Here is a 12,356-nt window from a genome sequence, read left to right as displayed (position 1 = left end):
GGAATGAACTCTAAATCCAAATTAACCCACCTGCAACTCTTGCTATAAAATGACTGTAAGTAATCTAATCTTCGGATTACCCAGAAAGCAGGCCTAGGTGATCCTTCGAACGCGAAATGATTACTGATACGAGAATGATAACATCGATACTGATAAGTTGATAAGTGGTAATAAGTGCAATATAATTCAGTTGTTGAAGCTGCGCGGTCGTTTCGTGAGTTGTGTCAACATGTGGCGGATTATAGCGCTTTTGGTCGTCGGCTGTTGTTGCTGTAAGTATTTAAACTAATATTATTTATATGGTAATACAATACGTGAGGAAGACGTGTGAATTTTAAGGAATTTAGATAGGTAAAGGTAGTATTTTTAACTGGAAGTAGTAGTGTCGTAATATACCTAGTGACTTTTATAATAACCTATTTATACTATAAAACGGTTGCAATATCATACATAGGTATATCATTTATTCGTATTTTGAATAAAACATTATTTATAAAACTTAACCCGCGGAGTCCACGTAGGTACCCATTACCAAGTCATATCGGGAACGTACTTTACGGTGTTTTTAGATGAATTTTGGATTAAAGTAAACATATATGTGCCTACTAAACGATATAAATTAGATATGTTGTTTGTCATTTCTGTTTTCACAAGTTTATCTCCAACTCCACGAACTACCTATGATCTAACTAATAAACATTTATTTTTATTTAGTAGCAATCTTCAAGTACGAAGGTATATTGTCGATTTTTTTCAAAGAACCAGTAGGTATCTAACAAAAATACTTATTTGCTAAACCTTCCTATTTCGATACCGAATATACTGATATCGTATTGATACGTCACGCTGATAATGGGACATTGTTTAATTGTGATTCAGAACACGTTACACGTCACCGATAATTAATTCTAATGAATGACAAAGAACAAAGAAAGTCAACACGAAAATTATACTAAATGCATCATGCAATTGCTAACGACGGTGATTATGTCGATTACGATAAACGCCGGGATGAACTGAGCACACGTACGCAACGCATGCGTTATGCTTTGCCTAAGTTGATTGCCATTGACGGGCAGCATAGCTATTCAGGCTTATACAGCAGATCATTCAATCCAAAGAACGGTTCATTGTGTAACCAGGGCCAGAGTTTCATTAGTAAAATTATCTTTTACTTAACTAATTCACCGCCCAATTTTAACCTCAGTCAGTGGTAGGGTTAGGGTAATAATGCACTACTTTAGATTAGGATTTCAGAAGAGAAATAAATGTATAAACTGTTTGTTTGTCAGCGTCAGCAGTAGAGCACAAGGTGACGATAGTCAAGCTGCCCGAGAATGTGACAGATGCGGGGTCGCGCATCATCGGCGGCACGCCGGCTCCCATCGAACGGTACCCCTACACTGTACAGGTCAGTTTAATACTATTATATTTCGTTTTTATTAGCATTAGTAAAAGACCACGTGATCTTGCGTATCTTTTAACTGATAAACGCTTTTAAAAAATTACTAACTATTACTTAGTATGAAAGCAAAATAATGTAAATAATCGTATATGATTCATAATTGTTACATATTTGTGAGTGTTTTTGAATAAAAAGACACGTCAAGATTGTTTACCTTTATTATAATGCTAAAAAACGGACTATTTAGGTACTCTAACCTGTGTGCTTCCTAACACTCTACATTTGAAGCTTAGGTGGGTTCAGTCAGAGTAAGGTCGATCCTCGCATATATTGCAATCCATTAAATTCCCTCTACCTACACGGAAACATTTAGACATTTAGCTGTCAAAAGTGAGGCGATTTTGTAAATGGCCTTTTCCTGATGGTCGCACCCCCCGTATCCGCGCCAATCAGGTAGCCTTTTCCCCTAACCTAACTGAAAAAAAGCCAAAAATGTTATTGGTAGGGCCTCTGTGCAAAACCTTCACGAATAATGTGATATGGTGCAGGTACTGAACAGCAACCAGCTGTCGTGCGGCGGCACGCTCATCACGCGGCGCCACGTGCTCTCCGCCGCGCACTGCTTCGTCGATAGGTATGTTGAAAATCTGGTGATTGCACACGGAGCATGTAAGTAATTTACACATGCCGAGGCACTCAGATTAAATTACCTATACCTGGTGTAGCGAAACTATTAACACGTTCATTGCCACCCAGCCAAACAAGACATCCGCGCCAGGCCACTAAATTTCGTCATATAAAGCTACCACGATCCCGACTATCGGGTCGTCCGGCCTGGGAACGAAATCATAAAATACCCCATGGTCGGGTTTTCGGTACTGAATGTGTTAAAGCGTGCGGGGCCAGGCCAGTGCTAATCACCCACTCAAAAATATCTCATGGAGGTATCAGTTCAATTAAACCGCGCGATCTACGCGACTAGAGCAAGTAAAGGCGAGGGCTTATATAAATAACTTGCGCACACTGCTTGTTTTTTGAATAATATACTTTAAAACCTAGACCGAGGAAGGCCCCGTAATTCCCATGGTCAGTTTTAGGTAATCAAATTGTCATTGTATAAAAACTTTATTTCAGCCGGAACGTGTTGTTCAGTACCAGTCTCATCACGTGCCGCGTCGGCTCCGCTACGCTCAACAGCGGTATGTGTTTAATACACATTTGCAAATATAATCTTAAAATAGAAAATAGATGTCATACTTAAAATGACTAGCCCCTTATTCATAAAACTTTACGGGCCTGCCCTAGTAGCACGGTCGCATTTTTATCGTTTATCACCATGCCTGTCACGTTCTAACAAGTATGTAAGTGCGAAAGTGACGGGCATAGTGATAGTCGATAAAAATGGAACCGTGCTGAGCCCGCTGATTTAGTTAAATTATGTTTCATCCCTTTCTTACAAATACATAAGTCAAAATGACAGATTAAGACAAACGAGTCATAGCTTGAGTATTCGAATAACGAAATTTCCTTCTAAATATTTTATTGACTCCTTTTAATTCATTTCTTATTGTAATTGTGCATGTTTAAGATAAAATGTAGATTTTGACGATGTAAAAGCAATCCAACAGTACTTGAATAAATTGATTTTTATCTTTATCTTTAAAGGCGGCAAGCAAATCTTTTTAATGGTTTTACTTTTTTCTGTGAAAATTAGAACGTTGCTTCTGTAAAATATTTCTATTTCTTGCACCATTTTTGAGAAAAGCACTATATATGACTCGGCTGGAAGGCTACTTGCTGGCTTCGGATTGAATTAAGCGTACAATTAGAGTCTATCGGTGTTTTGTCCAGGCGGCTCCGTACACCGCGTGTCCCGCATCATCAACCACGAGCGGTACAACCTGGACGCGGCGCGCGACCACGACATCTCGGTCCTGCTGCTGGCCACGACCGCCACGCTGGGCGCCAGCGTGGCGGTCGCCGCTATACCCGCGCAGGGGAGCGTGGTGCCGTACAATGCTGTGGTCTGGGTCGTTGGGTGGGGTCGCACCACGGTCAGTACTTACTTCATAATTGTATTTACTAAAACTCGCTTGTAATAATAATTTTAACCCCTGTTTACCAACGCCTGTCTTGTCCTATACAGATAAAGTGATCATGCATTTTTGCACCTCACTGTAGATCTTACCTATCTACAATTCTATACATATGTAGATACCTTCCAACCAACCAACCATCTAACGTGTACTTGGCTTCTTCGGCCATCTGAGCAGGACAGGGCCAGATAGCTTGGAAAAGCTCATTATGACTGACCGCATGGCAAGGAAGCGTAAGGATGGACGTATGTCCACACGTTGGGCGGACAGAATAACGTTGGTGACAAACGCCACACTGCAGGCTAGCATGCACTGGGCCAGGACAGAGCGGCCTGGAGAGCACTGGTGAAGAGTGCCCAGAATCGTCACGTCCCTCAGCCATGAGGTTACGACAAGGAAGAAGAGATATATACCTTGTTGCTTAAATGAATCCTAGCCCCATATCGGTTGCAGGCTGACTCGGGCCAAGCATCCTCGGTTCTGAACGAGGTGTGGGTGTACACCATCAACACGACCGTCTGTGCGCAGCGCTACAGAAACCTGGAGCTTGTCAACAACGCGCCCTACCCCGTCACCACCAACATGATGTGCACCGGCATACTCGACGTTGGAGGTAATAAAGTCATCATCTTTTGACGACCGGTCTGGCCTAGTGAGTAGTGACGCTGCCTGTGAAGCCGATGGTCCTGGGTTCGAATCCCGGTAAGGGCATTTATTAGTGTGATGAACACAAATATTTGTTCCTGAGTCAGGGGTGTTTTCTATGTATATAAGTATGGATATCGTCGCCTAGCAGCCATAGTACAAGCTTTGCTTAGTTTGGGGCTAGGTTGATCTGTGTACGATGTCCAACAATATTTATTTTCTCAAAAATGGACGGCAAAGTCGACGTTGCCGGTTAAAAAATAGGTCGCGAAGTGCGTAGTTTATGGTCATTCAAAAAATTAAAAAGTTAAAAACATTGCAGTCTCGATTTCGGGACTGCAATGTCGCATACAAATTCCATTATTTAACGAGTTCCAAACTTTTTAAAACTTTAAATGGCCATATCAAATGAAGGCATAGGTCCCTTAAACAGCCAAACAGATGATCAGCACTTATTATTATAAAGCCTATAACAGACTATCGCACCGCACCGCGACCTTGGAGCGTCGCGCCCATAAGTGAGAGCGAGAAACAGATATCTCTTTCTCCCTCTCACTTATGGGTGAAACAGATATCTCTTTCTCGCTCTCACTTATGGGTGCGACGCTCCAAGGTCGCGGTGCGGTGCGATAGTCTGTTACAGGCTTAATGTTGGTACCGCGACTATTTAGGTGTCTCAAATAGGTTGGCGTATTTTCAGCAGAAAAATACACTTCTTTTTTTTTAAAGGCGGCAAGCAAATTTTTTTTATTAGGGTTATTTTTTTCTGTGAAAATTAGAACGTTGCTTCTGTAAGTTCTGTAAAACATTTCTATTTCTTGCACCATTTTTGAGAAAAGCACTATATATGACTCGGCTGGAAGGCTACTTGCTGGCTTCGGATTCAATTAAACGGACTCCCAAGGTCGTCCGTTTAAAACGAATCCTCAGCCTGCAAGTAGCTACTTCCGAACCTCGACAATAATGTACTATTATTAATATCTTTCAAGGATTGTCCCCGCTTTTTTGCCACGGCTCACTTGGAACGGCTCGGCAACCAAATACACGAATTGGGTATAAGAACTAGTTTTTACGAAAGCGACTGCCATCTGTCCTTGGCATGGGAAACTAGGTCTGATTAGGACTAGTCCAGTTTCCTCATAATGTTTTCCTTCACCGAAAAGTGATTGATAAATTATATAAATAAATTCCTAACTAGGCTATGTTGTTACGACTATATTTCATAATTCATAAGACCCACTATGTAGGACCCTCTATCTTCTATAGCAGCGGTCGGCAACCCGCGGCCCGTGAACCTGTCACTTGCGGCCCGCGAGCCTCCCTGGCTATTTTGTATGTAATATTGACAAATGACAATGTCTGACAAAGTCATAAAAATTAACAAAGTGCGGCCCGCGTCAACTTTGTTAACTACAATGTGGCCCTTGGCTGCTAAAAGGTTACCGACCGCTGTTATAGGAATCAAAATACGGAATACAGAATTAAGATAAATAAATAGATTACCTACCTATATCTACTTATTAAAATATTACTAGGAAACAACTTCGGCGATATTATTGTCTCATAGATCTACCTTGATAAAATACTTACTTACAATAATAAATTTATTCTTGGTAATTTATTATTACTACTTATCAGATATAGCAAATTTAGTTAGGATCGGACTAAATTGGGCTGGGAATGGGACAAAAAAAAAATCTTTTTCGTTGAGTTACGAAAATAATATACGTTTTCAAGAATTTTTGAATCAGATGAATGAAATGAAGATTTTTTGGAACATACGGTGAAATTGTGCGTATATTGTACCTACATAATAGCGAATTCTACCTATCCATCAAATTTTATCGATATCTGACTAAAATAAATTAGACACAAAACAAAAATCTGCCCAATTCTGTTATTATGTTTGTGTGACTCTTATCTTATTGTTTTCGGGGGCCCTTGCGGATACACTTCGACCCATAGGGATCTTTTGTGCAATTACCCCCTGGAGAAGATCCATCAGCTACTCAAGAGCTTTTCCCACCATATCCATGTGTCGGATGATGGAGCTCATGGGTAGCGTTTTAAAGTCCTTTGGTTCCAGATATCCTGCTCCAAAGTCCTTCATTCTTTGTTTGTCTGGCGAGGGCGTGACATTCACACATTAAGTGTTTCACTGTCTCTTCCTCTTCGCCACACATACGACAATCGGTGTTGTTAGAGTGTCCCATCTTGGCCAGAATTCCTTTGACCCCGTAATGGCCAGTAAACACCCCCGTTATGATTTGGAGTTGTCTTTGTGTGACTCTTAATCCGGGAAGAAACATTTAAGCATAAAAAAAAGATTTAGATTTAAAAAAGATTACCTATCTATAGAAAGATTAGCCGTAAACAACTTTAGCGATATTACTGTCTAATAGATAATATCTTGATATAAAATACTTTATTCTTATCACTTCCAAATTCCACTATAAGTTCGTATGACTCTTTTATTTTTATAGGGCTTGATTACAATATTCGAGAAGATAAGACGTCTTCCTAGTAAAAAACCGGACAAGTGCGAGGCGGACTCGCCCACCGAGGGTTCTTCGTCATCACTTTACACTTTACTTAGGACTTACAAAATATTGTAATCGATGCAAATTGTAAATAGATTTCTATTATTATTAAGCGTATTTACTTTGTATAGTAAATTCATACTCTATAAGTATAATATTGTGAAATGCTGACTTACCATGTAACGATCATGTTACATTATGGTTAGTTAGGGTCGGTCGCACCAAACTGTTCGTATCGTTAAAAAGTTCGCTAAATTTTTATGTATGGAAAGTTTCATAGTAAAGCGCCGGGGCGCGCCGGCTGACGTTGATTAGTCTGTCAAATGTGGTTGGTGCAAGTATAAACTAATCTGTCCGGTGTTAGGTCGCGACGCGTGCCAGGGCGACAGCGGCGGGCCGGTGACGTACTCCGGGGTGCTGGTGGGCGTGACCTCGTGGGGCGAGGGCTGCGCGCACCCCTTCTACCCCGGCGTCAACGCCAGGGTCTCCGCCTACACCAACTGGATCAACAGCACCGTAAGCATTCTGTAGCTGGTCAACCAAATCTTGTCGGTAAATAGGAATCAAAAAAACTATACCTACCTTTTCTTTTGGGTGCTAGTACTAGTGTAAGACAAATATAGTATGAATCTCTCTATGTTTGAAATGGAACAGACGCAGTCCTTTGACACACTATAGCTGCGTTTGTCAATAGTAGAGGCCGTTGCATGGTGTTTGGTGGCTATTTACCGTGTAATATTTTTATTTATTTATTTCATTTGGAGATCCAACAGCTGTGACATTAACATAAAGATTATAGTAGATACAGGAAGCCAATTTACAGGAACTCACAGGTAGTGACATAATACTATACTAATAGGTACTATACTAAGGTTACGCACTATCGCAGCCACATATGTGATGATATCTAATAAGGATAATGTGGATGTAACTAGAATAATGTAATTTCAGGTAACATAACCGCGCCTACAATATTTACCACTATTTTACGCGCCTTATCATTATTTTGTCTATATGTAAGGGCAGGAATCAACTTAGGGACGGTGCGAGAATTTGCATGCGAGTTTCGTTACATTGCGGTATTTGATCGGTTGGCTGTTGGGTGTACCTCAATAGTCCGATTAGTCCGCGATGTAACTAAACTCGCATGCCCGTTCTCGCGCCGTCTATGTGAGCCCTTATAGTCCAGAATACATAATTGGTTGTGGAAAGTTTCTAAAAAGTTGTAAGTTCTCAGAAAATTTCACAAGAAAAAACTAAACTTTCCATTTTGGAAATGTACAATACAATATGATATTACAATTTTGGAAACCTTAAGGTGGCACATCAGTATTCCTGACATATTGATATATGAACATTGGTAGCCTATCTGCCACTTTAGAAAAGACCCTAAAATTGTGATGATAAAGTGTTGACTCTGTTTGCAGGTGACTCTATACAACGGGGCACCATCTCTCGGACAAACTAGTGTCGTCATACTTCTACTGTCGTTCTTCGTCTCGACGGCGTTCAGCAATGAGTTATAATAGATATTGCTCCTACACTCATTCAATTGTAGGTAATTGCGGCTTAGGAATAACATGACATGTATTTTGTAAGGAACCTTTTGTAAATATATTGTTTTGTATTTAAAGCAGTCTTTCTTTCCTCATTCTAAAAATATAGTGTGCCGTTGACGCCGTTGTCAACCAAAGTTTTGGTTAATGTAGCTTGAAGACTACATTAATTAGAAATCTTCCTTGTCAATAAAATATGTGGCATTTTTAGACCAAGACCTTGTGTCTAAAAATGCCACATATTTTAGCTTCCACCTATTATATTGACTTAAATAGGCTAAGGTATTTTTATTAGGAATGCCAATAAATAAAAAACAAAAATAAATAAAACAATAAATTGTGCCATATCTTTATTCTTCAGTAAAACAAAACATGTTTTATTGCGTACATCACAACGGCAATCACAATAAAACATCGCGTGAGCGACGCACGACACGACACGACACGGCAACGACACGACCAGTCGCGTCGGATCGTGTCGCCGCCCGTCCACGTTAGTACAAGTATAAGATCCAATAATTTAGCTTTTAGATTCCAAAATACAGATCAACGCTAGTTTAAATAGAATAAATTATATAAAAAATACACTAGGAATGTATCTGTGCAATAAATACCATAATATTGCTATAAAACTTTTCTATGTATATAGATATAGATTCACTTGGATCGATAAAGATCTAGAAGGCTAGTAACAGATTTATAAATTCGATAGTAATAAAGAAACATTGGGAATGTTCAACGCAATAACAAAAACGAATTTTGATGACAGATTTTCTAAGGCAGATCGAAAAGAGGTCATAAGTCGAAAGAAGTAGAAACAGTCACTGATAAAATATATCATAGCCGTTCGTCTAAAAATACGATATTAAAAATACATTTTACAATAAAAGAGTTAAGTACACAGGGGTGAGGAAGTGTATTTGGCATGTATGTATGTCTGTCTGTCGCGGCACTAGAGATGACACTGGTTTTGAAAATGCTCATTGGCGTGTTTTGGCTGCAGAGTACGAAACTAACAAATAAACTTATTAAGAAGATAGATTCATGTCACTAAATCAAATATCGAAATAAAACATTACTAGGTAGTGTAGTTTCGATACACTATAAATAAGAGACAGAAATAAAATATGTACAAAGTTTAAAATACCACTATCAATAAACTAAAAAAATGATGCCTAATGAAAAACTACGATGACAAAAACATCATAGCTAAGGTAATCTTTTTGATTTTTTTAATATAGGTACTGTAATTTTTCCTACAGCCATAACAGACAATGAGTACAGAGAAACAGTGTTCTTATCCGATATATAATTATTTACCCTACGTTAGATCCAATTCCGTCATTAAACTATTTGTCATTTACTGAACAACTCTCGTCGTAAACTTCACTTACTTAAACTAACTTCAAGCCGCTAATATTGCAATTAGCACTGAAATTACTGAATATGTAGTCACTAATACTGCATGCCATAGGTAACCAAAATCTTTGTACTACGCAAGAGATATTACAGAGAACAAAAATTGTATAATAACACTTGTGTTCTTTACCTGTAATGCACACTTGATGAATAAATGATTCTAGCATTTAAAAAACTCAACATTCGGCGATTATAAAAGAACATGCGTGGCGCGCCGCGGGCAACTCGTCCTGAGTAAGTACGTCATAGAAGTCCAAAAACATGTCACTTAAATAGGGCTGCCCAACCACAGTTAACAAAAGTTTTGTAAACGCTTTAACGGTGACAGACGGTTTGGTGCAACCGACCCTTATACAGTACGAACAGTGACTAACAGTTAAAAACGCGTTATGATTACAAACACTTTACGATTATATGTCAATGTGTCATAAACAGTGATCGTTAATTTTCCAGCAATTATGGTGCAGCATAGTAAAAATAAAGGATTTTATTCATTTTTTTTCTAGGGAGAGGATTGGTTAAGGTTAATATTACTGTTATTAACCCTAATTATCTATTCCACCTACAGTAGGGCATACAGATGCTTTTAACCAACAATGCTGCACCAAAATTGCTGGAAAATTAACGATCACTGGTCATAGATAAGTGCCGACACATTTTTTCCCTTGATTACGCGTATTTTTCCGACTGATTATGTACAAGTCATTAAGAGACTAACTGTAAAACTTCGCTGACCATCTGTGGGCCTTATGTGTTTGCAATAAGACATACTCATTGGCAGTTAACCCGTTCAAACATTAATTCATACATTTATTTAAACATTTTTCATGTCTAGTGCTAAAAGCAGTATCAGCGGCTAACAAACATCGTGCACATAGAATACAAACGTAAAAATGAAACACCCGTACACTACCCATACAATAACATAATTAACAAAAATACAATTTAGACACACGATACAGATCTTTGCAAGATTTGAATAAAATTCCATACTCTCTAACTAGTGTAAATAGGTAACAGATTTTGAGCTATTACTTATTGCACATCCGAAACAAGAGGAGCTTCGGTACAGTCGGCTACGTAAGTATATTTATATAACGCTGACTGTACAAACAATGGAAGGGTTAACAGTGATAATGATAACAACAAGAATTTAACCCTTTAAATACTCACGTTGCCTATAGTTGTAGAATATCACGATTTAACAATAGTTAAAAGCATTTTTCAATTTCAATATTAAGATACATTTCTAAACAACGTACTTTAAAAATAAATCATAAATCATTTATTAGATAATTATTTATGATTTATTAGTTAAATAAGTATTTAAAAAGCTAAGAAAACGGTAATAACATTAGTACCCATATGCACACAGTTCTTGTTCATTTTCCTGACATTAATATTTATTGCAGTATAGTTTTTAACTGGCACTGGGTGCTCAGCCAACGTGCCAATCGTTAACGCTCCGTGGCTAAGCCATCTATCTCTTTCCATACTAGTGCGACAGTGACCGTTGCGTTTCGTTCGCTATTGGCACATTGGCTACGCATCCTGGTATGTTTTGTTTAGTAATGCAAGGAGAAACATACCAGAATAGTGTAGTACACGGTAGAAGTAGTAATACTAGAGTAAGTTGGCCCGCGGTAATATCATACATAATAATCAACACTAACAACTACCACTACTCTACGTGAACGGAGGGGCTGAGACGGCGGAAGGTTACCACGAAGCTCCCCGATAACAATTATAAATTCTAATCTTTGAACACTAAACCGATTGGGGATAGAAAAGTTTGTTTTATAATACATATAGCGTTTATTTTGAAAACTAGTGTCCACGCCAATTCCTGGGATTAGTTGCCAAGCGGACCCCAGGCTCCCATGAGCCGTGGCAAAATGCCGGGACAACGCGAGGAAGATTATGATAGCGTTTATTTTAAAATAAGGAGTTTTAAGGATGACTCACGCTAGGACGGTCCGGGTTCGAAGTTCGATTCGAGACGTCCGATATTTCAGATCTCTTTATAAAACATCACGTGGTCACGAAAACGAAGTGTCGGAAGCTTCTGCCCGGATCCGGTTTAGCGTGAGTCATCCCTTGTTATGTAGACAGTTCATAGATTACGGTATCCGTTTACATTCAGGCGCGCTTGGTGTTTAGTCACTGATGTGAATTGTTTTTTTATAGAAAATATTATAGATTACGTTCCTATCTAAATAGTTAACATTGATAGTGATTATAAACAAAAATAAACCACGAACAGGATAAAGATAATAATCTTATCAACGACAAAAACAAGTATATGTATTTCACAAAAACGCCATGACATAGACTTTTCTATCCCCGTATCGGACACTAGAACGATGAAATTTGTTCTAATTGAACACGAACGTCGGAACAAGGGTCTACCATCCTTCCCTCATAGTGGACGTTTCGGCGAAGAGGATACTCAAATTGGGTTTTATACAAATATGGACCTTCTACAGGTGTTGTTTTAAAGTATCTTTTTTCAATTGCGTATCTAATAGGTAGAAATATGTATAATTGGCATTGGTAACATCACTGATACTGACGCCGTATATGTTTTATATTTGATAATATTTCATGGATAAATAACACTATTTGTTGATTTTCGATACGTCCAAAATATATCACTTCAGTTCTTAGAATTTATATTTGCCAGTCATAAAACGAC

At 38.6% G+C, this 12,356-nt stretch overlaps 1 protein-coding gene across 1 annotated transcript; it reads left to right on the top strand.

Moving 5' to 3' along the window:
• Positions 1-140: 140 nt before the first annotated feature.
• Positions 141-8,319, top strand: LOC134658489 (trypsin CFT-1-like). Its single transcript, XM_063514175.1, has 8 exons — positions 141-272; positions 1,293-1,411; positions 1,954-2,039; positions 2,540-2,604; positions 3,257-3,459; positions 3,955-4,114; positions 7,051-7,202; positions 8,114-8,319. The coding sequence occupies exons 1-8, from the start codon at positions 230-232 to the stop codon at positions 8,210-8,212; spliced, it is 927 nt and encodes a 308-aa protein (XP_063370245.1). The 5' UTR covers positions 141-229; the 3' UTR covers positions 8,213-8,319.
• The last annotated feature ends 4,037 nt before the right edge of the window (positions 8,320-12,356 follow it).

This window comes from Cydia amplana, chromosome 22 (genome assembly GCF_948474715.1).
Source record: "Cydia amplana chromosome 22, ilCydAmpl1.1, whole genome shotgun sequence".
Lineage (NCBI taxonomy): Eukaryota > Metazoa > Arthropoda > Insecta > Lepidoptera > Tortricidae > Cydia > Cydia amplana.
This window is presented reverse-complemented; position numbering and strand designations above follow the sequence as displayed.

Excerpts from the sequence above, each read along its gene's own strand:
- LOC134658489 (XM_063514175.1), top strand. The coding sequence starts at position 230 with ATGTGGCGGATTATAGCGCTTTTGGTCGTCGGCTGTTGTTGCT. Across the intron at positions 273-1,292 it reads GGTCGTCGGCTGTTGTTGCT|CGTCAGCAGTAGAGCACAAG; the intron begins GTAAGTATTTAA and ends TTTGTTTGTCAG. Across the intron at positions 2,605-3,256 it reads CTCCGCTACGCTCAACAGCG|GCGGCTCCGTACACCGCGTG; the intron begins GTATGTGTTTAA and ends TGTTTTGTCCAG.